This window comes from Motacilla alba, chromosome 15 (genome assembly GCF_015832195.1).
Source record: "Motacilla alba alba isolate MOTALB_02 chromosome 15, Motacilla_alba_V1.0_pri, whole genome shotgun sequence".
Taxonomy (NCBI): Eukaryota; Metazoa; Chordata; class Aves; order Passeriformes; family Motacillidae; genus Motacilla; species Motacilla alba.
The window spans coordinates 2,445,749-2,472,270 of record NC_052030.1 but is presented as its reverse complement, the minus strand read 5'-3'; the positions used below and the strand labels follow the sequence as shown (position 1 = coordinate 2,472,270).

The following is a 26,522-nucleotide window of genomic DNA, read 5'->3' as shown; positions in this document are numbered from 1 at the left end:
ATAATCTGTGTTAAAAAGCTTCCCCTCTGGAAAGCTTAAAACTCTCCTAGTTACAATTGTTATTATAAATGCATTTGAATTCTTGACTCTGCAGAAGTTGCTTTGTTTGGTTGTTTTTTAGTGGTAGGAAAAACAAAGGAAGGAAGAGGAAGGATTTGTTAAACTGGGCCACAGCTTGCACTTACTCCCTGTGTTTTTAAAAAGCTGTGGATACTTCTGCAAGCTGTAGTTATCTGCATCTCATTTGGACATATCTGTACATGGAGCAGGCACTTCTGCCACCTGCTTGGAGACCACATCCTACTACTCACCCTGTGCTGGGGCTGTCTGTGCATCAGCAGCCAGATGTCAGGCAGTGGTTCCTGCTGTAAAACCTCCAGCTGCACCCTCCGGGCTGCTCAGCTTATGGGATGTTTCAGCTGCAGGGAAAATCTTCTGGATAGGATGAGAGGGAATGCCTTTAAACTGAAAGAGGGTAGGTACATTTAGATTACATATTAAGATGATATTCTTGACTGTGACAGCAGTGAGGCCCTGGCACAGGTTTATCCAGAGAAACCCTGGCTGTGCCATGTCTGGAAATGTTCAAGGACAGGTTGGATGGCACTTGGAGCAACTGGGGTTAGGGAGTGACATCCCTGCCCATGACAGGAGGGTCAGAACAAGATGGTCTCTGAGGTCCCTCATCATTCCATGTCCCACCTTTTGAATGCAACCACCTGGCCCTGCTCCTGGGTGCACACAGTGTGTTGGTGAGGCTGCCTGCCCAGTGCAGGGCATGGAGAACAGGACACATTCCACGACTCTTTCCAGCTGATGTGAAAGGAAGCTGGAAAAGGCAAAGGCAAATTGCCTGAAAAGGCCAATCAGATCATGAGCTGGAGGGCTCACCTCTTGCCCCTATTCTTCAGTCTGACATTAGTACAAGTTTCTTTTGGCAATCATCCAGCCTCTGCACGGAAACAAAACTCAGCTGTGAGAGACAAGTGGCACGAGCTGCACAGCTCCTCAGCTTCTCCAGCAGCATATGAGGCTCCAGAATGAATGACTGTTACTGCTGGAAACACCTGCATGGAGTCCTCTGTGCTTGTGTGATGGGGTTGGCAACAGGTTTAGAGGAGAAAATCCCAGACAGGTTTAAAAACACTTTATTAAAAGTATAACTTAAAGACTTCATTAGAAAATAGAGCAGCCTCTGTACAATGACGCTTTTGAAGTCCGTGTATGTTGATTTCAGTACAAAAATAATGCTCTCTTGTTGGGGGGAGCAGGAACGTGGAGAGACCAAACTGAGAGGCTCTTGACCCAAACAGATTTCAGCAGCAGTGAGGAGGTGGCAGGGCAAGAGCAGAGGTGTCAAAGCAGGTGCAATCTCAGCTTCACCAGGTATTCTGCTAGGAAGGACTGCAGGACTGGAAGTCTCTGCTGTGCTGAGAGATCTGCACTCCCATTCCCTTGTGTCTTGCAAATTAAATCTCTGATGGGTTTTAAAACGGCTTCACTGACTCACTTGCAAAGTTAATAGCAAAGCAGTTAAACTGCAGTGAATACTGGACTAGAGATAATATTCCCATATCTTTGTGGTGGGAAGTAGCTGTGATACTACTGCACTGCAAAGGTGATAGGCTGGAGTGCTGCAGGGTGCTTCACCCTAAGGTGTGTCAGAAGCAAAGGTAATGGAAGACTTAGTTACTTGGTGACTTTGGTTTCCTGCAGTGAAACATGATGGAGATGGACCAGAGCACTGCTGAAGGTGGCCCTGAAGCCTAACAGAGAAGCTGGGAGCGCTCTCCCTGTCTCCAGCCAGTGCCACTCTCAGTTGCTGCTTGTAAACTCTCGGCTCAGTGGGGTTAGCTGGAAATAACCCCGGATCTTGCCAGAGACAGCATCCGGTCTGGGCTGTGCATCTGGTGCTGCAGACGGGGTCTGGCGCCTGTCAGTGCTTCCCCTGCTCAGCTCTGTCTGCTGCTATTCCTGACACCACCACCGATGCACCCAGGAACTGCTGGCTGGGGCGAGGGAGTTAATCAGGGCAGAAAACTTCAGCAAATTAGCTAGATTTGTTTCTTTGGTGATCACGGTCAATGTAACCCTTCCAAGTGAACATAAAAACTGCCCCTCGACAGCGTTTGGGGCTGTTTCCTTTCCCGTTCACCAGCACTGAGATGCTGCCTCTCAGGGTGCCCGGCCACTTCCACAGTGTAAGTGAGCAGCTCTGATGGAGAAACCAGCAGTTCTTCCTGAACTGGGGGATTTCAGATGAATTCCACTTGGACAAGAAGGGAGCAGGGCAGTGCATGGAGCTGGCTCCATCCACGAGTAACTTGATTTCCAGCTGGGTGATTGAGTGCTTGTGGTTATGATCTGGTAACTCATCCATCAGTCACGGCTACAGCAGGGGCCCTGCTGCAGTCCTTGGGGTGCAGCTTCTGAAGGAAAACACATGTCTGGCTCTGGTCAGCTTCACTCGGACCAACACTAAAATGCAAGTGAAGGCTGAGAGTTCAGTAAATGGCTGGCTTTATTGGACAGGCTTTGTGGGTAAAAACACTGGTGTGAAATCTAGCTGGCCCTGTTTTAATTTGTTTTTTTTAATAGTGTGTGCTTGTTATGATGTTTACAGAGGGATTCTATTTGTTGGAGAACTAGGAGTCCCATGGGCTCTGCTAGTGCCTGGCTCTGGTTTCTTTTTCAGACACACACACAACACCATGCCCATGGGGCAATCAGGCTCAGAAGCTTTCAGAAAATGGAATTTTGGAGGATTCTGGGAACTTGACCCTGCATATTTGAAGAACTTTGGGGGTTTTCTGGGTCTTGGGTTTTATTTTCATAAATGTTTGATTGTGTAGGCCATTTTGAGCAGGGCAAGGCTATGGATTAACTGCAAAAAACCCTTTTGCATCCAGGTACAAAATCCAGGACTTTTTGCGTTCAGGTCTCCTCTCCAAAAGTTTTCTCTTTCTGTGATAGTTCTTAGAATCCTACAATGCCCTCTGTGTGGTCTGAAGGGAACACTAGAGACAGCAGGCTGCAGCAAACAGGGATTTGGAGCATGTAGGATATGGGAGAATTCTGGTAATGCCTGATAATGCTGCATCACTTCTCAGCAGTCCTGGTGGTTGCCTGGCCAGGCTGAGCTCCTGATCACGTATACTTTGCAATTTGAAGAAAGTTCTAAAGTTTCCAGAAGCAACGTTTCCACTGCCTTCCTGACCTGCCTTCCCAAACCCTGATGTACCAGTGTTGAGGAGGGGGAACTGGCACAGACTGGGATCTCACCACAGGGAGAGGCACCTCCAGGGAGCTCAGCTGAAGCCTGTTTGTCCCAGGAGCAGGGAAATCTCATGCCCCCATGGGAGGCTATTCTCAGAGTCACCATGTGCAGGGCTGGAGGAAGTGTTGGTGCAGTTACCCTGAGCTTGTGGTTGGGTGAGCTTTGCACCCCCAAGGCAGAGAGCAGCAGGCAGGGCAGCACTTGTGCCACGCTGTGATTTCATCTGCCACCTTGGGGAACAGCTGGGCTTCTTTGGATGGGAAAACAGAGAGAGAGTGTGGAATTTTGATCTCTTCCCTTTCCAAATCCATGCTCTAAACCTGAATGCTTCAGATTTTAAAATCCTGACCCTACAGACGCTTCTCGTTCATGGCTAAAATTGTTATGTATTTCACACTGCTGAGCCCCAGCAATAAGCTTATTGTGGAACAGCCTGAAAGAAACTGAGATTCCATCAGGAATGGAAGATGCAGCTGGGCCATTTCACAGTGATCTCAGTGGGGTTTGGACCAATTTTCCTTTCACCCTTTGTATTCTCTCATTCTGAGTAACTGATGTGCTCAAGAAATATGTTCTCTGTGTATCACATAAGTAATGAAAGGTGTAGCTCTAAACAAGGTTGGCTGACCTCTCCTTGGATTGCCTGAGGGTGACCTGCAGTCTGCTGGAATTAGATGTAATCACAGGCTATGCCCATGCTCCAGGAGACATCCTGATGAGAACAGGAAATTATGGGCATATCCAAGCAAAGCATGTTCTGAGTCTCGTGTGGCTTGTGATGGCATCTCACACTAATATCCAGCCGACTTCCCCAGCTTCCTTTTATCAGAGTAAGCAGAGATGCACTTTCCTTCCTTGGAAATTCCCTGTACAACATTCATTGCAAATTTATCTTTCTTCTCTTTATGTCCTCTTCCCAGTAGGCCAGTCCTAACCTCCTGTGGGGGGAGAGAAGAGGAAATGGAGTGAATGGGGCAGGGGCCTGAGATCTTAACATTGCCAGGTGTGAAACTGTAGGATGTGGATGTGTATGTGGAGCCTGGTTGAGGAATTGAGGTTTAAACAAGAAGGAGGTGAGCCAGAGGCAAAATAAAGGTTACCCAGGAGAGTTACAGAGGCAATCTGCTCCCCACCAAGGCCACTCACCTTGCTGAAAGACTCCTCAAATAGGACACTGTCACCCTGGGTGTGCATGACAGGAGCTGAAATGGCGTGTTCCAAGTCGTAACCAAACCACAGCTTGTTTATAATAGCCTGCAATCAAACAAATCCCACGCTGCCCAACTGAACATGAAACATGGGCTGTCCAGCCCAGGCTGCACTGAGCCAGACCCACAGTCCTACCAGCCTGGTGTCCTGCTTTCGTGGTGACCAATACTAGATGCTTGGAGCAAGTAAAAGAATAGCATGAGCACGTAATACTTCCCAGAATGCTTTCCCTGGCCCACAGTTCAGCCTTTAGTGACCTCTAAATTGCAAATTAACAAAAGTACTGAGGAGCCAAGATCCAAGGAGAGGTCAGTAGGGACTGACCATGGCTAGAAATCTGGAAGGGCTGAAATAACTGGCAACTTGCTGTGGGTTTCACTTACCATGGTGGTAGCACTGATAATCCAGCCCCCCCCAGCTCCTCCAATCACCAGCATGTCTCCTGACTCGGAGATGAGGATGGAAGGCACCATTGCTGAGGGAGGCTTCTCTCCTAGAGCAGAAGCAGAGATATTATTCTTTCCATGTGGCTCTAAACAGCATAGGAGGAACACATCTTTATCTACCTTGCCTTTCTTTTGCCTGCCACAGAAAAACAAGGTGCTGCTCCTTCCTCAAGATGCTCAAGACTTCCAGAAAATTTTCCTTGTACTGAAAGCCCATCTCCCAAGAAACTGGGACCTTTCTGGCACAAGCTAAACAAGCTTCTCTTGATACAGGACAGGGCATCCTACAAGTATTCAGGACTTGCTGCAGCTCATCCAACCAGATGAGGAACCCTTAGCAGAAATCCTGCCACAGCAGCACTGGTGTCCTCTCCCAGCAGGCTGAGGGGGATGCAGCAGGGACAGCTTATGGCACAGAGCCATGTCTGCACCAACACTGCTGTGTCACAGAGCTCAGTGCAAGCCTGTAGCAGCTCTATACTCAGAATCAGAGATGAGCCTAAAATATCAGCAGGCTTGTCTTAGCAGTAGTTTCTCTGCTTCTTCCCTCCCCTTCCCATCAGCCAGTGATCAGCTTCAGCATTTTTTTAACCTCTGATTTCTCTGGTTAGAAACCAAAACTTCTGTATTTCCATACAAGGACATATGTGAGGAGACATAGACACACTACAGGGCTTTATCCTCTTTTAGTCTGAAATAAACTTGCTCTTCTCCAGATCTAGGAAAGGAAAGAGTACCTGTAAATTTACAGGTTGTTCCTGCCCACTTGGACACAGACTGTGTATCCATCCCCAGGCCCTGTGCTTTGTTCTGAGGATGAGGATGCTCACCTGGTTTAATGCTTCTGTTTGCTATGCAGAAGTCAGCAAGTTCATTATTCAAAATGATCCCAGTTTGGTTAGAGTACACAAAGGAGCCAAACCTGCAGGGAGGAAAGATTGAAGCCTTTTAGTGCCCAGGGTTCTCCTATTATGGATGACATTTACTGCACATGGCACCCCGTGAGTAACTCCTGTCTCCTCCCAGCCTGCAAGAGTCCCACTGAGGGTGTCCAAAAGGAATTTGTGCTGCTGCTGGTGACAGAGACAAGTTACTTGTTACTGGTGCCACAGAAATTCAGCAAGAGCTTCAGCAAGTTCAATCCTCCTGAATTAAGACAGCCCTTGGAGTTGATGCTCACAGATCTTGGCTGTCACATGAAAAAGGCACTCCCAGCTCAGAAGCTGCCTAAACCAGTGAAACCCATGGGTTTTGCATTTCTGGTAGCCAGCCCTCCCAGCTCCCCTGTGCAGCTGGCACATGGCCTGTGTGACTCTGCTCCCAAGCCCCGGGCTACTCACGGGTAGTTGATGGTGCTGGTGGCCGCCACGGCGCTGCCGTCCGCAGCGAGCACGGAGATGTGGCTCGTGCCCATGCTCCTGTGCTTGTCCTTGTAGAGGGACTCCAGCAGGATGTAGTGGCTCAGTGTGTGGTCACCACGAGCATCTATCCTCTGCCTGACAGACTCAGCAAACTGGTCAGACAACAGGGTCCCCACAGGCACCTGCCAGCACAGCAAGGACACTGAGCTGGTCACCAAAGCACGGGCCTGTCTTTGGGCTCAGGAACTGAGCCCCAACAGTCAGAGCTTGGGGCCCTGGAGTGGCAGTATTCAGCCCCAGGCACTCTCATCCCAGAAAATGGACCAAGCTCAGCACCAAGGCACCTCAACATTGGCAGGAGTGTGTGCACACCCTTTGTCAGGCAAGCGAGTGCCAGCCTACAGCTGAAGCTGCAGAGTAAACAGCCTGATCCTGCCCTGCCTTGGCCAACTCAGCTGCACTGCTCTTCAGTAGCAGCTCTAAGTATTCTCTTTCCTTCCAGGCTGCAAAGAAGGAGCATGTCAGAGCATTGCTGTGTGCTGTAGCACTGCACCCACACACCATGGAGCTCACCTGAGCTTCAGAGAAGGCTGGGTCACTCATGTGGGGTCTTAGCATGTTGCCAAACTTCAGGGCCTCTGCAATGTAGTGATAGGTTTCTACCTTCTCCTCAGGTGTTGCCAGTGATGCTTTATGGAATTTATACTCTATGGAGCAGGATGAAATAATTTTGTTAATAGACCCAAGGCATTGTTTTTTCAAGAAGTGTAAAAAAAAAACAAAGGTTGAAAGGAGTCTCCTCTTCCCACCCCAGTTTTTATCAAGTTTCCCCTCTGCTTTAGCAGGATGTGGATGCAGAAACAACCAAGTACTAGTTTCCACTGTGACTTCAATTTCTTTTGAAGCATTGGGAAAGTCATGCATCATTTGGCCTTTGCAGCAGCTGTGGTAATGCTGACCCACTGTACAAGTGAACCAGTTCCTCCTCTTGCTGCATAGCATGGTTGCACTGCTGCTTTGGGCCCCATTCTGGCTCAAAAACTCCATTTCTGCCCACTGCATTTTATCACTCTGGAGCTACACTTTCTGAGAACCTCTTGCTGACCCTTTTCCATTAGGAATTTACCTTCCAATACCTTGAGGATGAACATGAGCACTGCACCTCCCATGGGTGGTCCTGGAGCAAATACTTTGGTGTGATTGTTCAGGGTGATGTTCAGAGCTGAGGACACCTCTGCTTTGTATCCCCGAAGGTCCTCCAGTGAGAGACTGGACCCTTCAACAGAGACCCAGGAGCTGCCATTAGCACGGCAACTTAGATCTGCCCACATCAGAGCCTTGGTAAAGCTTGTGAGGAGCCATCCCTGTACAGCCCAAATTCCTTCCACCCAGCACAGCACTGCCCTGACACATCCTCATGTGCTGCCAAACCCCAGGATGCCACAAAGCCTAAAGGAGTCAGAGGGGCGAGTGCATGAGTGGGCAAAGGCCAGAGCAGTGGATGGTCTCAGCCGTGCTTCTGGGCCTGAGTTACAGGAATTGGGGAAAGGTGGCCTCTTCCCATGTCAGCTACCACCCCAAGTGACAAGCAGATGGCATGGGTTGGCTTTCCCCCGGTACAGGCTTGCTGTGAGCCGATGGCTGGGAGAAAGGCCTGTGTATCAGGACTCCCTGTAGCTGTTACCTACCAGCCTTCTTGAGGTCCTCCACCAGGGCCCTTCCTATCTCTCCCTCATAGAACGCTGCAGCTCCGTGTTCCGCCACAGTTTGCAGAGTCTGCTGCAGCGCTTGCCACTGGAAGGTCTCGCCAAGCTTCAGGAATCTTTGACCATCACACAGCAGTGGGCTGTTAAAGAAGAACAGTCATCAGTTTTCCAGCATGAGCTTGTTCTTGCCCAAGGCCAATGACCTCTTTTTCCTACCAAGAGCCGATCTGGATTATGTATGTTGTGTACTTTCCAAGGCAAGTGCTACACTGCAGCCTCTTTTAAAAACCCACTTCTGTGCTTCTCTCCCACTCCACAGCAAGCACTGCCTGAGCACAAACCACAGCAGCTGCCTGTGCTCCATGTCAGCATGTCAGAGAAAGGGTCTGAAGCTGGGGGACAGTGCCCCTCACACTGCAGTTGCATTCATGGGTCTTACCACAGGCTTTTCCCTGGTACAGCGAAGGCTGGGTGATGGAGAATTTTTCCCAGAACTGGAGAAACGACCAGTGGCTCTGCAAGAAGCTTGATGGTTGGTTCAAACAGGGCTTTCCATGGCAAGCGGCCGTGGCGCTTATGGGCTTCCTCATAGCCACGGAGCTCTCCAGGCACGCCAATCCAGCGGGGACCTGAGGAGCACACGGCAGTGTCACACCCAGTACCTCACTGCCTTGAGGGGTCCATCTCTCTGAAAGCTCTCCAGTCAAAGTCTGAGGTGGTAGAGGCAACCAAAGCTTCTAAAAGCAGGCTCGGTTTGTTTATTGCCTTTTCCTGTTCATGTATTTCCCTGTTACTGAGCAGCAGGGGTGTAGAGAGGCTGGAGCCAGGTCTGAGGTGTGCTGAAAGCGTAACAGGCAACAGGCACATGCTGCAGCAAGGGACATGGCAGCTGGACACTGCAGAAATGGCACTCATGGGGCCTGGGCAAACACCAGAACAAGGGAAGCAGTGAAATTCTCCATCCCTGGAGAAGTTAAAAAATGTGACAGGACAAGACCCTGGGCAGCCTGAGCAACACCTGACATCACCCTGCTTTGAGCAGAACTCCAGCTGTCCCTCCCAGCCAGAGTTGCTCCTGACTCCCTTTCAGGCTCTTCCAAGGATAAGAACATCTCCAGAATCTAGGACACACCCCAAAAGATAACGTTCTAGAGAAGGAGAATGAATACAGCAAGAAATGTGGAAAGATCCCAGATGTGCTGCTAAAGCAAGACTGCCTGAGCCCAGCAACTCAAGCCCCGATGTGCCAGCGTGCTTCCCCAGTCTGTGCACACGGCAAGCACACAAGATTGATTTCTTTTGTTTCCCAAAAGCTATTAATCTTATTTTTCTCTGTAAGAACTTCTGGGGAATGAGAGCTTTGGGAAATCCAGTCTGGAACTGCAGACTTTGCAGACTTCCTCTGGAGAGAAGTTACATTGTGATTTCTCCTCATGCTGGCTCCCCATTGCCTCGCTGGTCAGGTTGCCGGTGTTATTACCAAACAGGAATTTTTATGTTTATGGACCTAGTCTTTTTAGTTACTTTTGCAAAAGGCAATCCAGGTAGAGGGTGTTAAACTAAACAGAACTCCAGATCAAGTCAGTGAGTTGCCCAGTTCCCCCCCCTGAGCTCTGTGCACACCAGAAGGGCACACAGCTGTGTCCTTACCAATGGGGAAACCAGCACCACAGCCCGACAGTAAGTTGGGAGGAAACACTCGAGGGACTGTCTCACGGGCGTTGATCACCTCGACTGCTCCTAGGAAGAAGAAGAGGGAAATGCACGATGCTGTCTTCCTGAAGCAGGTGAACATCACACTTCAGTCAGCTGTAGCCCTGCACATGCTGCTGGCCCAGAGCTGGGCTGCTCTGGAGCCTTTTGCCAGATGTGCCAAGTGCACCTGCAGGGCCAGGTGTCAGCACAACTTGTCCTTGACTCCTGTGGTTTTATTTAGAACAAACTAAGCAGTGACTATCTAAAAGTACTGAAAGTACAGGGAGAAGGCCAGGGCTTGTCTCCAGGCAGCAAAGGTTCCCCCCAGGGTTTACGGGCTGGGACATAGGCTGGGACATGCTGCCTCACACCTGCAGGTTCCTGCACTTCTTCTACAGATGGGACATGACAGAGGCATAATGTGAGCCTCATGCTCCTGGGAGGGCCATTTAACAAATAATGATGAGGCAAGTCCATCATATTTGAAGCCCTATACGTAGCAGGGAGCTTGAAAGGACAAAAACAAACCCAAACCCCCACTTGCATACACTCATATTTCAGGTCTAGTCTATCACTTTACTTCTTCTCTGCCTTGTATTTATCTGTCCCTGTCACAGTCCACAGAGCCAGTTGTGCTGCAGGAGCCCACAGTGCTCCCTGGTGTACCAAGCACCTGAGCTGTGCACGGCCACGGGCAGTTCTGTGCAGCAGCAAAACTCAGGTAGCAGAGGAGGATTGTTGTCAGGAAACAAAGTTCCATGGCTCTGCCAAAAGGAAAAAAGAAGAATAACATAGGTGTTCTGCCAAATTAAGCTCTTGCATAAGATACACCCAAACAGTTCCAGATTTGTGACTCCGTGAAACTACTTGGCAGGGATTTTAAAACTATTACATTGCTACAGTGTTCCTTGTTGATATTACTATTAGCTATATAAGCTCTGGGGGTTTTTGGAAGCCAAGACTTAGAAACTCCCACATTGAAGACATAAAAGCAACAAAACAACAGTAGAGTTTGAGCCAAACACAGAAAGGCTCCCCCGCAGACACTGAACATTGCTAGGTTTAGATTTCTGAAGTGGAGATGCATCTCCTGGGACAGGAAGTGTCACCACTGCTTTGGGGAGTCACAGCAGCAGGGTGACAGCAGTGTGGGAGAGCCCCAGGGCCAGCAGGCACTGCCAGAGCTGCTGGGGCAGCACAAGCCCCTCAAGTGCCATCCCAAGGGCTCAGCTGAGGCACTGCCAGCCCAACACTGCCAGCACCCCCCTGCTGCCTGCTTCACTCAGCCACTCACACCTGGCTGCAGTCAGCTGTGGGACTTTGGAATGTACTTTGGGATTGCTTTGGAGGGGGAAGGAGAGGCAAACTCAGCTCATTTTATATCAGAGCTCTTTCCTCCGCACACACGTTCTTGCTGTGAAATGACAATCACAGCTCCCTGTTGTGGATGCTTTGGATTAAGAGCACAAGTGTGCTTTGTGATGTAGCTTTTATATTCAAAATATTGCTCTGAGAGGACAGGCAGGATTCTGATTTGTCCACAGCAGCTGTGTGTCTGCAGAGGGACAAGGCACCATGGAGAGGCCATACCTGTGCTGGCATTATAGATGGTAAATATGACCCCACCACCCAGGCCTGAACTCTGAGGGTTCATCACTGAAGTGCAGATCAAGCCAGCAATGGCAGCATCCACAGCTGTGCCCCCACTTTTCAGGATGTTCCTGTGGTGGGAAGGAAAGAAAAAAGACACTGTTAAAATCCAGGAATGTCACAATGGAGGAACCACACGAAAATGCCTCCTTGGGACCCCTGCAACTTGAGGAGAGCAGCTGGAGAAATGCAGTAGCAGCAGTGTAGGGTGCGAGGGGCACCTTCCTCTGCTGGAGTGAGAAGGAATGATTAGAGGGAAAGAAAGGAGGAAAGAGCAGCCAAGGCCAGACCTGTAGGAGGCTGGACTTCCTCTGGGCAAAGAGTTATGGGAGAGAGAGAACTGCAGCTGCTCAGAAATGCTGTAGACTAAAAGGGACAGCAAGGAGTCCCAAGACATGGAGAAGGATGCTCTGAGCACAGAAGAGGGCTTTCCACACACTAGGAACCAACCAACTGATCTCTAGCTTCCCAAATGCCGTTCCTGATAAAGGCATGTCTATGCTGGTCAACTGGACAGGAGCACTGAGGTGGGAACGCTGGGTCCATGTGAAGCAAACTCCTGAGAAAACGTGTCAATAAGCTGCATTGTTCCTACAGTGTGACTTCCTGGACTTATTAGCACAAAAATGCCCCAGCCTGTTCCCTGTATTCCCAAAGACAAAACCAACAAAGAAAAAAAAACCTCAATTAGGAAACAAATCCTCAACTGCTTCCATCAAGGCACAGGCATTAAGGCAGCCTCTAGCTGCTGACAGCAACGGGGTTCTGTTAGAGAAACGTGTCTCAACAAATGCTTCCCTCAAGAACATCTGAAAACCATAATTTCCTTGCAGTGGACATGGGGTGGCATTTCCTGCACAGCCGGCCAGCAGCCAGCACTGGTGTTTGCTAGGAGGGTTCCCAACTGCTTCATTGGGATATTGCTCAGATAAGGCAAAGCCAGAGAGGAGGCTGGAGTAGCTCGGTATCTGCAGTGCAGCTGATCCCAGAGTTTGCATGGGAGCACAGAGCACGCACAGGGACTGGTGTTTATTTTCCATCCACAGATATGGCTGGGACCTGCTGGGTCTGGGAACAGGATGCTGCCAGCAGGCACGCTGATATGGCTTTCCTGTTTCCCCAAGTGCCTCAGAACCACTGCCTGTAAGGAAATGACATGAGGACAAGTGGGAAGAAAAGAAATAGTAGGGAACATCAGGGTTTCTGTTTGGGATCTGGCTGGCTTTTGGCCTCCTGGGAGCTCCCTGGCTGTAGCTCTGAGCATGGAGACTGAGGCTCAGGCTCACCCATCCAGCTCCTTGCAGCAGGGGATGGACTCACCACACCAATGTCCCTGGGAGGTGTTTTTCTGAAACGGAAGCTGTTAATTGCTGACCACAGAAAGGATACGAGGGCTTCCTAAAAAACTCAATCACCTCTGCAGAAGACCCAGAAAGTGTTAGAAAGTTGGGAAAAGAGGAAAAAAGGACTGCTACATTGAGCCAGGACAGTGCTCCCCAGAGCCCCTGGAGTGTGGTTGTGAGGCACCCCATGTACAAAGCCTGGTGACAGGGAAAGGCATGGTTCTGGCAGGGAAAAACAGCTTTGAAAAGAAGCTTGGAGATGGTATAGTGCACATTTCCGGGCAATGTAATAAGACCTTAACATGGAACATCAGGCACATTTCCCAAAGCCTGAAAAGCACCATTCTCACCCGAATTCACAGCACATTCACACTGGTCTCCAGCCTCTCCAGAGAATGAAACTCAACAGAAAATACACTGAGCTGGCTCTTGGCGTGTGGCATGTGACTCCCTGTGCCTGGCTCACTCATTTCCAGTCACAGACCTGCCCTGTCCCTGAGAGTGATGTTTGGGGAATTTAGGGCCATTATTATAGCAAAACTGCATCTGGATTTATGTCCCATTACTTGGCTCCCTTTAGATGGATCTCTGTTGCAATGAGCTTAGTTATAATGCAAAGTCCTTAATGAAATTGTAGCACCTCCCCAGGTCTCCCTAGAGATACCAGTGCTGCAGCTGACAAGATCTGACAACAGTGTTTTGTCCCATATCCTTCCTGCCAGTAAGCGTTGGGCTTTAGTCATTAATGGAGTTTCCTTATGATAAGGAGCAGAAGGGGGTGTTAACAACCAAGTCCCATTCCAGCAGCAGCAAACAGGGATTCACCTTCCCTGGAAAGGGTGAATGATGGCACCTTGCTCACAGCAAAGATGGGCTGTGCTGGACTGCAGACCAGGACCTCTGCTCTGCCCTAGGCTAGAGGGAGCCCTGAAGCCCCTTTAAACACCCTGGAAATGCTAACGTATTAAATTGTATTGAGGTTTTTTTTTCTGCTAAAGAAGGCTGGGGACTGGGAGACCACCCATTATACAGCAGCTGCCTCCTTAGGATTTATAAAGAGCAAAAGCAACAACTGCTTCTGCTAAAAAGGGCCAGTTACCAAATTTAAAATGTACAAGAAGGGAAACCAAATCCTTTGGGATGTAAACATACTTCAGAAATCTGCTGGGCTATCACTGAAAAGGATTTTTGCATCAGCTTCTCTGGGTAGAACTGAGCTTCCCAGGGCTGCAAACATTTTCTGACTGTTAAAGCCTCACCATTCTCACCCTCCCCACCACCCTGTCCCCCCGGGGGTGTTGGTTTCAAAGAAGGTTGGTTCCCAGGGTTTATGCTAGGCTACACTGGAGAAATGGGGTCAGAGATGGCTGCTGGGCCAGGCCAGGTCAGCTCGCCTTGCTGCAGTGAATCCCACCACTGGGAACGAACATTTTTCCTAAATGTGTCCCTGACCTTATGCTTGCTCATGCTTCTGCCATTTGGGAAACCAAGGAATGCAGAGCAGTGGATGACAGAGCTCAAACAGCACACTGGTGGGGAATATAGAGCTTTTTTGCATGCTTGATGAAAAGAGCCTCTTCCAGGAGGGAGCAAGAAGTTCAGAGCTGGAGGTGAAGTTTGAGTACCTCTTACTGGCACAGGGCAACCATCTCCTGTCTCCTCAGGGCTCTTGACATGAGGAGAAATTAGTGAGGTAGACTGTGGTACCAAATCCACATCCTTGGGTAAAAACTTCTCTGATTCTCCTTTTAGCCTCCCATCCCTCTTCATCAAAGTGTTTCACTTCATTCAGTGACAAGTTTTCTCCCAGGGCAGGCTCTTAGTCTGGACCAGACAGCTGTACAAGGTTGTTTTCAGCTCCCAGCTTCCAGCAGAACAAACACAGCAAGAGACCCAACCTTTCTGAGCACTGAGAGCTGGGCACTAATGGCTAAGAGGAAATTTAGCTCAGGACCTGCCAACATGGATGGTGACAGCTGAAGGCTCACTGAGATTGCTCACTTTCTGCAGGGACCCAAAGAGCTGCCTAAAGAAATCCAGAGTACATGAACACGATCTCCAGAGCTGGAGAACACACGGGCCCTGAGGAGTTTTTCCCAACCCACTATCCCACTCATTGAAATAAAAGATTCCTCCTCGAGCAAGAGGTTTTGTTCAGTTATTCTCAGCAAGTACAATTGACAATTCTATAAGGAACACACAAAGACTCCCAAATGGAAGAATCTAAAACCAACAAGGTATCATGTAATTTCATTCCTGACAACTCACAGAGCATGCTGTTTGAGTTTATCTTTAAAATAAACCAGATTTTTAAATTAAAGAATAAAATCTGTAAGTAAATCAGAGATTAGGTGCTGCTTCTAGATTCCAAGACTTTAGGCACCAGACCAGTTCTCTGAGCATCCCCCACATGGATTCCTGTGAGCTCGGGGGCATTTACAGGATGAAAGGGGTGGCTGTGGGGTCACAGCAGGAGAGAGGGTCTGCAAGGTCAGTGAGGAAGAGCAGGGACAAGCCAGCCCTGTAGTGTGTCTAGGGACTGGCATCTAGGGCTGCTTGGCTTTGCCTGCTCTCACCTCGTTGCTGAAGTGTCACGTGAACTGCCAGTTCAGAGGTGGGGACAGCAGGGCCTAATGGCAAGACAGGAATGCATTCAGGAATTGGATTCAGGAATTGGATTTTAATGCATTCAGAAATTGGATTTTATTGCTACTGCTATGACAAAAGTGCTATGGACGCTAAAATCTCATTCAGCAAAGATAAGGCAGGAAGCAGCTGTATGCTCATCATCTCATGGTGCTCCCATCAGGGACCTGAGTCAGCCTTGAGGAAGGCCTCACCCTGCAGAGTCACACAGGGGGTCACAGAGCAGAGCTGATGGCTCTGAAAGGCTGAGCCCCTGCCAGAGCCCCTCTGCTGTGGCCATCCTCACTGTGTCACTGCCATGTGAGACTTCCTCACCTGTGAAAGAACGTCATTTTCTCACCTGGCAGTTTTCTCTAAGAGCTAATTTACTGCTGAGAGCACTGAAGAGCATCATGTGCTAGGAGCTGAGAGCTTAAAAAGTGGCATACAGGTATAACAGCACAGAAATGTCTGGGAGAAAATTAACACGATCACATGCAGTACAGAGCATGCAATGAGCTTCCCAGAGAGAAAAATGAAGCCACTACTGTGGGCCAGTGGGACAGAGAAAGAAATATGACAGCAACAAGGAAAAGGGCAAATATTATACAGTGCTTCTGATCCCAAGCTCTCCTGCAGAGGAACATTTTTATAAACAATTTTACTTTTATTATAATTTTTTAGAAGGACATGCACAGAAGAAGCTGGGAGAACAACACAGGAGTTTGTCTCGTTCCAAGTCTAAGGACAGCATGAAATGAGCACAAAGATTTCCAAGAATGGCTGGAGGCAAAGGATACCAGGAAAAGCAGCAGCAATCACGCAGCAGCAGGGGAGTAAGCTGACCACCAGGCAGAGGGTGAGCAGTGTGGAGCCCAGGCAAAGGAGGAGAACAGCCATGGCTGGAAAGGTCCCAGAGGGTTGGCAGGGCTGGAGGAGAGATCAGGACCTGATGTGCTGATGCCCCAGGATGGGCAAAAGGAAGGCAAAATGAGATGGGAAGGTGGAGCAAGGGCAGGATTTTGTGGGGATCATTGGCAGACTATCTGTAGGAAATTTAAGTTGGTCCATTGGACTGGAGGGACAGCGCAGACCTATCAGCAAGTGTGCTGGAGGTGCAGCTGCAGCAGTGGTGGAGGCTGGGGAAGCCTATGGAGCTTCTTGCTGAGAGAAGGGAAGGAAACAAGTGAGAGCCCAGCAGCAGTAGCCAACTAGACAAAGTGGCTCAGTTGTTCACTGGCCACAGATTTCTGTGGCTCTCACTTCAACATCTTCCAGCTGATTATACACTACATCAAGTAAAAGTTTACATTAGCTGCAAAAACAAATGCAGTGGTTTTCCCCAGCAGATTCTTTGGGCAATCCAATTAAGTATTTTCCTCTTTTTCCATTAATAGTGATTTTAAAAATACTTCTGCTTTCTGAAGAACATGTGGCTTCACATAAAAACCCCATCTCACTGCTTGACATATGTGCAGCCACAGTATATTTTCTCCAGCTACTCACAAATGCTGTGCCAGCACGTCATTGCCAGAATCAGAGGTGAGACATGGCAAAGTGTGGTATTATGGCACCATGTCTCATGTCACTCCCCCAGCCACGAGGCAGAGCACACAGCTCCAGCATCCATCACTGGAGCATCCAGCATCACATATAAACTTCCATCCTTCTGCTTTCATGGATACAGGCATTTAATAATTCAAAGGACAGTAAAATAATAACATGGGAGTCAGAATGTTTGGGAGAAAAGTTTTACACAAATTGAAGGTGTACAACCTGGACATCTTGAGAACTTTTTTAACCTACATCTTTTTTTCCAAGTGGTATAAATATGTCTTTTATACTTCACCTGTCTTGACTGAATTTCAATTAAATCTGCTCTTTGCTTTTTTCTTCATAGCAGACACACTTGCTGCAGGCTTCAGTCCAGAAACAGACCCCCAAAAAGCAGGGATACCAGTCCCCCTTTCCCTGCCTTCCCTTCCTTGTCTCTGTTGAAGCCTGGCTGCAGCTCTCTGCAAGCTCCTCCAACTTCTTAATTTATCCTAAGTCACTTATCCGACAGATGTACCACGCCACAAAAAGTAAACTTCTTCCTTCCCCACTTAAAACCAGCATTACACTTGGACACTACAAATATTTATGCCTTCCAAAAGGCCAAGGGTTTGCACGGTTGCAAATTTTTGGGACACGGCAATGGAAGCAAGCACCAGCGGCGGAGGCAGAGGCTCCGTCTGCTCGCCCGGGAGCAGCAGCGGAGCGGGGCCGGGGCCGGGGCCGGAGCCAGCCCGTGCAGAGAGCGTGTCCCGTCCGTCAGCCCGAGCCACGACACGCCGAGGAGCCGAGCTCCGTGCACGTACCGGCCGATGAGGGAGCAGCTCTCGGTGTCGGCAGCCACGGCCCCGTGCAGGTACTGCTGGGGAGCGCACCTGGGCTGGCTCAGGATGAGCACCAGCGTCACGGCCACCGCCAGCACGGCCAGCGCCAGCAGCGCCAGGCAGCAGATCTTCCCCGTGGGCATGGCTGCTCCCGTGCCGCCGAGCAGCGCCCCGGCTCTCCGTCCTACCGAGGAGGCGCCTGCCTCGCTCGGGGGAAGTGGATATATGCCGAGCTGTGAGGGAGGTCCCACGGCAGTGGGCTCTGCCCCCAGCCATTACATTCTTTCCGTTAAAAGCTGCTAGTAAGCGAACGGTGTGCTCTGTCTTTCCTACTCTTAGGTGTGAGGGGCTTTTCTCTCTCTTCTGTAAACTTTTCTTGTAGGTCCACAATCTGCCTTTTTTTTGGTGTGTGTGTCTCTGATGAAAACATTTAACACATTCACTCCTGGAGCACTTCAAAGAGAAATCTGCACACTACGCCTTGCTTCTCAGCCTCTCTGGCTTCCCACTCTTGACGCACAAATTACCCAACAAAGGTGGCCTGGTGAATCACTGGGAAAATTACCTCAGCCCTACACTGCAAACCTGGGGTGTTTTGTTCCTCTGAAACTACTCAAAGAAGTAAAGGCTGAACACACCGCACAAAGCTAGACCCTTCATATATACTATTAGTTTACCTTATAGGTGATTATAATCTTAGTGACCTTTTTTTCGTATGTACATCTTGCCAGTGTCCACAGCATACATCTTCTGTAAATGAGCATGAGAGAACAACTGGAACAAAGCAGCACTTTGCAAACATTGGTGCCCAGAGCACCGAGAGCTCAGGGTCCAGCCTGTGCACGGCTGCTCACTGGGACAGACCTGATCCCTCACAGAGCAGGGATGAGCAGCAGGAATTGCTGTAACAGCCTCTTAATTACACAGTTCTCCTTGCACTCGAGAAGTTAAAGACAGGGCTCCACATCTGCCTGCTGTCTTTCTAAAAAGATGTTACCTGTGATCCTTTCCTGCTAGATTTGGGAGAAGGGGAATTCACCTGTGCAATTTACACGTGTATTTCAGAGTAGATTTTGAACTTGTCCCACTAAACTTTATCTTATAACTATGCAATACTATTTCATATGTCATATCTCAATAAATGGATTTGATAGGCTAAAATGTCTTTTTTTGGTGGTTGTATCTTCTCATAAGGTTGAAAATAGTTCAAGAAAAAGTTGGCATGTGTAAACAAGCCTCCTCATCTCTAATGTGACTCTTCACTCCATTGCAAAACATTGCTCATTTTGTAGAGTTTCTCAATCCCTACATGACTTTGATGTTTCATTTTTGACAAATTACTGTATCACTCTTAAGGAATCATCATCCTGCTGTTTCTGGGAAAGCTCTTCCCTTTAAACTCCTAGCAGGGCTGACCACTCAGTACCAATAATACAAATGGATTTTGCCTATTCACTTTCATCAAATGCTGTGGAGAATTCAACTGTTGTCTCTCCAGTTTCTCCCAGCTTCCAGATTTGCGTTTTCACTCAGCACATCAAACCTCTGCATCTGGAAAACTATCTTTGCACAGTCAAGGAGGAGACCTGGAAGAGGCAAGAGAGGTAAAAAGGAGAGTGTCATCTCCCAGACCAAGGGAGAGGACAAGGATGGCCTGGGAAGGCCAAGACATAGTTCTGACTATCCCAACTAACCGCTGCCTCTCCCAGGAAAACCCATTTTTGTTTTTGAACTTTCACCATGTAACCTTTACAGTCTTGGTGCAACATTCAGCTTTGACCATGTGATACTACAAACTCTGCATTGACCCTCCCATGCCAGAAGATGCTTAGCAGTTCATGTGCTATTCAGTTCTTAGCAGTTCATGAGCAGTTCATGTGGGATTCAGGACTTTGACCTCTATTTCACTGTTTGTTTGTCAAAACTTTCACATTTGCCATCATTGTCTGCGAGTTTGCCTTGGCAGAAATCTCCATACATAGCCTTCACTCTCTGGTCTTCTGCTGCTAGCATGAAGGACTTTGTATGCTGCTTGAAAGGGGACTCAGGTATTTAAAGACCCTTACAGGCCAAGATACACTCAGGGAAATTTTAACTAGAATTTTAGTTATTAACAGAATCATTATTCATTAACTTATAAAAAGGCAGAGTATCTTTAAATTGTCCTTTATGTTGTATTGTCCTGCTACATCTTTGTCCAAATCCGCAATCAAGAGATCAGATTTGAATATTATGTAATATTTGAAGTACATGCATTGTTAAGGTTGACGTGAAGACCACAGCTGCCCTTCGGAGGGTAAGAAATTATCAAAGGGTGTAAATCCTCAGATCTCTTTCTCAATTTCCCTCTCAGGTTATTACAGAGCTGTTGAAGAGTCTCAGCCATTGGGCCGAGTTGGTGGGGAGAGTACAGGGAGTCATCTCCTGTACCAGGACCAAAGGGACCAGGGCAGGCTTTAGAGGCACCAGGAGCTTCTCCTTCAGCCTTGCTGGACATTGTGCACCTTGGTTAGTGTATTGCACTAAGCCAATGTAATTCCACCTCAAGCTCCAACATGTCTTGACACACAGAGCTGCCATCTGTGATCACTGCTGCTCTGACAGTAAAGCTGGTTTGGGATGATGGCTGCATCAGCCATGCTTGAGGGGAAGAAAGCTGATTGCTGGTTGAAAGACACCCCTCATAACCAGCCTTGGGAGCCCGGAGGTGAGGAGACAATCCCAAAGAGCCCCAGCATCTACACAAGCTGTAAGCATGCTTTTCATTTGGCAGAACAAACCTGGAGATGCAAATCAAGGAACCACCTTCGGGGAAGATGGAGACCTCTGTGTTGAAGCAGGGTTCGTGACAGTCCAGGGCCAGACGAAGAAAAAAGAGGCTGCAGCTTTGTGTGCAGCAAAAGAGTAGGTTTGTGGCATGAATGACATTTCAAGCATTGTATTTTGCCTCCTTTTCTTTAGTGCTCCTTTCCCTTGATTGAGGGAAAGTAAAGAACAGACAGAAAGTCAGGTATTTGTACTCAACAAAGAAAAGCTAAGATATTGACACTCAGTTTATCACTCTTCATCTCATAAATTTAAAGAACCCTAAATGCACACCAACTCATGAGCCATTCTCACACTAGTGTCCTCAATAACCTCATTTGCCTTGGTCTCTACACTGTCCAAATTATTTTGCAACATACTCAGGGGGATGCCTCTTTCTGCTGGTATTTGTTTGCAGAGCATTGTCTACAATCACCAAGCTCTTACTGTAATAAGTAAGAAGTGATAAATAAATTAGGTTTTAACCATTGGACAAGAGTCTAAGAAAGCTTCCAAGATCTTGCAACCAAAAGCCAAATTGGATGTATTTCATATGCTGTTTGTCCCCTACTTCAGTCATGTTTATTTATAACCCAGGAAAATCAATCAATTCTATATGATACTCAAATAACCCAATAATAGGCAATATTCAGGGAATTTATTGTCCAGATTTTCTGAGGGACATGGCTGTGAGTTCCCCAGTTGGTGCTCATGATCCATTTGTCATCAGAAACTGCTACACACTAAACTTTGCACATTGTTTTTCTTTGCACACAAACAAGTTTACTTTATTGAGGGTCAGGGGTCTGCTCCCACAAAAATCAAGTGTTCAGACATCTGGAAAAACAGATACTTGGAATCAGGAAATTCTGGTACTCAAGAATTTCTCATTCATATTTCTCTTGCCTCTGTTATTCCTCAGAATTCAGGATGATAGTTAAACCCATTAAACTGTCCTGATTCAGGAAAGCCAAATTATCCTTCTTTTGTTACTGAAATCAGAAAAGGGAAATATGTCCCTAATTTACTCATAGGTTTATGTTTTGCTGAGATTAACATTTAAGTACCTTCTGAATCAAGGTTTTTTTTTGGTTTTCCTTTTATTTGGAAAGTACGCCAGGGAATAACTCTCACACTTTTAGCTGAGAAACTTGGCAGTACTTCATCTCAAGTCTTGAAAACACACTTCTGGCTCCAATGTAATGGCTAAACAGATTCATCCAACAAAGCCTTGAAGGGCTGGAGGGTGATCACAAGCATTCCATGTTTTAGAAGCACAGCAGCAGGGCAGTGACAGATGACTGGAGAGGACAAACCTACATCTTGAGGACAGCAAGTATCAACAGTCCAATACTACTCTGGCACTATTTTCCTCAACCACACTGTCCTTCAGTTTCGCACCTGAAGAATGTCTCTTTGTGGGCTGTAAGCATGAGCAAAGGGAAAGCACTTCAATGGGACACCACAGCACACACATCATTTCTCACACCACTGAAAGCCTAAAGGGATCTGCAGAGTGTCAGGGACTCCTCTATCTTTGTTGAATTTTTCAAGGTTAAAGGCAGACCTGCTGCTTCCTTCTTCCTTTCCTGCTGGTTACAAAGTAATGCCTGTTGGAAATGCTCTGTGGGACCCAAACCAGAACAACCTCTATTTCACAGTGACATTGGTGGCCCAGTGAAAGTCAACTTTTGCACAGCTCGACTCAGTGGGACACACGGCACAAACCATTGCCCAAGGGAAACTCTTCTCCATGTACTTAATTCAGTGAGGATATCCAGGCACAGTTTACTGCAAACATCAGCACTTTATTCTTTCTGTAACACTGCAGCTATGCTCAATATTAGATTAACAGTGAAACCTTCTGATTCAGTCCTTAACTCTTGAGTGCCCTTCTGGACCAAATCCCCGAGTTTTCTTAGAGACTACACCTCATTAGTACAATTACTGTAACAGCTGAAAATATTGGCAGGAGAAAACAAAAGGGAGCTTTGTGTGCATCCAAAGACACCATCAGCAAACTCTGCCTGAACTCTGTATTGTCTAAAATAGGCTGGACTATTACATTAGTGACCCCAAAGGATATCTGTGGAGGGTTTTAACCCACATGGAAGTACTAAATATAATATGTTTATAGTATAGTGTGTGTGTATCTATATGTAACCACCTATACAGCTGCCATCATAGGCTCTGTATGACCCAGTGAGCCCAGCCAGTGAGCTCACTGCCATGCTCATTCAGGAGCTGCCTGGATCTGTTTGCTCACTGAGTCCTGCACAGGCTGGAGCTCCCTTGGTCTCCCCTGGGCCCAGCACAGGCAACAAGAGCCACTCTGAACACACGAGGGAAGCACATCAGCTGAGGAAGCTGAGGAATGATTTTTGCCAGGGATCTTCACAGAGAGAAGCAATATACTCAAATCCTGAACTCTTTAATACCAAAAGCCTTAGAAAGATGTTCAGAAAGAGGAGTGCTGTTGAAATACAATTTGGAAGTCAAAAAGGGAATCAATGAGGATGAAAATGCAACACCAGCAAAACTCAGGCTTGGACTAAATTAAGGGGAATGGCTGACAAGGAGCAGAGCATCACCCACAGGGACCTTGCTGAACTTGAACAGAAACCTCATGAGGTTTGGTACAGAGGAGGACAGAGGTCTGCATGCAGGCAGAGTAAGGTGCTCAGCACAGGCTCTCTCGTAGGCTGCTCTCCATGTTGGAGAGGGATCCAGATAAATGGCTATTTAATTTCTGGCAAAACCCACAAGCTTGACTCTGTGTTCTCTTCCAAGCCCTCTACATGCTTCTCCAGCCTCTAACACCCTGGTTCCCAGCTCCACAAAGCAGGGACTATCCCCCACCAAGCAATCCCACTTCTCCCTCCCCCTGCCATCCCCACACTCTGGGTGCCTGGTCCGTGTTCTGGCCCCACGCAGGGAGTCAATGCAAGCTCACACCATGCAGGAGATGAGGGCAAATTCTCCATGGGCTGCACATACTGAGCCCCAGGCAATGGGGATGTGATGTCTGCATTAGGCTGTTTGTGCAGCTGCTACAACATTTTTCTTTTCACTTTTTTTTTTTAAGTTCCTGGTGTTAAGGGTATATAACAACAATAGGGACTTTTATCTTAAGAGATCATCTGAAAACAACTTCATCCTCTCAGTAAAAGGAGCAAGGATGGGAAATATTTTCTAAAAATTCCCCTAAATGACAACTGAGGCTTTTGTGGGATTCCCAGGTAAATGACAGAGCTGCACTGCTGTGCACAGGGAGGCTTTCCAATGTGCTTAATCACACTGCAATTTCCGAGTCAGGAATCAAAACCAGGACTAGCATCTGGATTTCATCTCCTTTCCAAAATGAGCAGGACTGCTGAAATGGAGCCAAACATTGTACTTTCCTGTGAAGTCAGCAGGCCCCACCTCTGCCTATCCCTGCAGCCCTTCCTGGGAAATGAAAGCATCCACACAGCACCCCCACTGGAGTCCTGCAGTTTCCCACCACCTCCCTGGAATCCAGTGACATCCACCAGCATCAGAGTGCTGAAAGGGAGAGTAAGGGAGGACAAGTGCAGCTGGTGCAGGAAGGACAGGAAGGGAGCAGGATGTGCCTCTGGGAAGCCACAAGCTGCTGAAGAGATTCCCTCACACCTGCCTCAGACTCTGCCCTCATGTCCCAGCTTAAACACAGCCTGAGAACTCTGCACCACTGCCCTCTCCCTGCTGCACTTCCAGCTCTTTGGGAAGGATAAATTCCTGGGAACAGAGGCCAGCTGTGTGAGTGCTGCAGGTCAATAAGGGAGCCAGCACTTATGGAAAACCAGAGCAAGCCGAGCTTCTCTGCAAGGGAGTGGGGGAAGAGCAGGTTCTTTACTGCTCTTGTGATCCTCGTGCACTTCACAAGCAAAGCAACAGAGAGGCTGACAGAAGCATAAAACCCAGCTCCATAAACAGCCCTTGCCATGTCCTGGTGCAAAAAAATGAAGGTCATTGGTACTGTGCAACTACAGATGTAGGCTCCTAGCTGTGTCTTGGTTCCAGGGATAACAGCATTGCTTCTCAATAACTTCCTGAATGGCCCTGGGAGCTCATGGGAGGTAACCCTTTCCTTGTGCAAGAGCACAAGAAACTGTTTGCTTTCTTCCCTAGAAAGTGGAAGAGCAGCATGCAGGAAAAGAGAAAATCAATCGTGTAGAGTTTGTTTTCTGTACTTTTCCCTGCTTATCTTTCACTGCTGTTTTACTTTGGAAATTCCCTGGTATTCAAATATGGTGTTTCCAGGCTGTTGCACAATTCCCTTTGGAGCTGTTGTATCACTTATCATTAGCCACTTTCCCACACTGTGATCCTTGTAAATGTCTCCTTCCTCCCTTCAAAATTTTACACCCTTTCCTCTAGGGACATGCTGATATTGTAGTCCCAAAATTTACTCAGCTGGAACACAGGGTAGAAAATGCAAGAAGTCAAATTTTGATCATTCATGAGCATGAACAACGGGAATGGAAAAAAATCCCTGCTTTCCCACATTCAGAATTTAAATATTCATCTTCATCAGTGTTAAATATATAGAGTAAGAATACATGAGCTGAGATGCCTGATTAGTACATATTTTTATTTCAACAGAAAATAAGCTGTTTTCAGAATTTTGTGCATATCCTCCCCTTCTTTTCTGCCTTGGATATTTCATTTTAAGACCTTTCTTTGTACAACAGCTGGTTAAGATTCTTATCATATTGAAGTAAGACATTTTCAGCTTATCAAATTGGAAAAGGCCAGTAAGGTATCGTTAGCAATGCATTCTAGTTCTCAACCATAATGCAGTCCCTTTCCAGATCATGTGGCAGCAGCTGTACCAGCACAGTACATTCCACAAACCTCCTCTGGATTCAAAACCTAAGCCAGTACAGTAATGTGGAGATTTCCACAGAAACCATCAAAAGAAAGATAGTTGCATGAGGAAAAAGGTTGACTTAAGAAAACCTTAAGGGTTTGTGGGGGGTTGTTTGGGGTTGGGTTTTGTTTGGTTTTACTTGAGTTGTTTGTTTGTTTGTATTTGGGGGGTTGTTTGCTTTGATTTGGGTTTTTTGGGGGGTTTTTTTTTGTTTTGATTTGGGTGGGTTTTTTTGTTGTTTGTTTGTTTTGTGATTTTTCAAAAAAAGCAGAGCTGCTGCTCTCCATACCAAAGGGCAGATGGAAACAGCAGCATTTAACAAAAAGAAACAGTTTCTACATGGCACACCAGGGTCAATGGAGAAAGGATAAAATAAATAATGCACACAGTAACATCTGGGGTTTGTCTGCAACAGATTAAAGGACTTCCAGCAGTGACTGGACAGAGTGTCCTAGTTTAATGAAAATTAAATTAATTTGAAAGCTTTTAGAACGCAGAATCTGGATCACAATGTGCATCTCCAGAGCTCCATGATAGCATGCAGAATGGAAAACAGACATGGTCCTTCAGCTGCACACATCGTCCTCTCTGAAATTCAGGAAACCAAAACCCAGGTCCAGGTGCCACAGCCACGAGGCTGATGGCATCTTGGCTTCCCTTCTGGCCCTCTTCTCCTTTCTGTCTGCCCCAGCAATTTTCACAGTGCTTCCACTTTCACTGCCTAGTTCAAGCAGAGTCTTTTGGATGCTGTACATGAGCAGTGACCAAACTTTCTGTCACTTCAGGCCCCTGCATGAGTTACAGAAATCCACAGCTCTCCTGCCAGGTGACTGCAGGTATTTCCATCACCTTATCCCATCAGCATCTGTCCTCCTGCCTGCTGCTTTCTTCTCTGTGATCTGCTTCCTGTCCACACAGCTTTCCCAGCTGGCAATTCCTGGTGCAGCCTCTTGAATGCTGCACAGCCATAAAGCATTCCACACCCAAAATATGTGGAATTCATAATCAGTTACAGAGATCCTCTGGGCTGCCCAAGAGCATGGAAAGTGCCTTCTCACTAAACCTTCATCTCTGTCCTTTCTGGGACAGATGGTGCCTGGGGCTGCTCTCTCCCGGTCAGCTCTCTCCTGGCATGA

At 47.7% G+C, this 26,522-nt stretch overlaps 1 protein-coding gene across 1 annotated transcript; it reads right to left on the bottom strand.

Annotated features, from left to right (window-relative positions):
* Positions 1-1,132: 1,132 nt before the first annotated feature.
* GGT5 (gamma-glutamyltransferase 5) lies at positions 1,133-17,945 on the bottom strand. Its single transcript, XM_038152446.1, has 12 exons — positions 17,673-17,945; positions 11,285-11,415; positions 9,650-9,739; positions 8,439-8,628; positions 7,982-8,139; positions 7,420-7,569; positions 6,867-7,000; positions 6,273-6,475; positions 5,763-5,854; positions 4,870-4,979; positions 4,424-4,531; positions 1,133-4,215 (listed from the first exon to the last, which is right to left on the bottom strand). Exons 1-12 carry the CDS (start codon positions 17,831-17,833, stop codon positions 4,069-4,071), a joined length of 1,674 nt encoding a protein of 557 aa, XP_038008374.1. The 5' UTR covers positions 17,834-17,945; the 3' UTR covers positions 1,133-4,068.
* Positions 17,946-26,522: the final 8,577 nt, after the last annotated feature.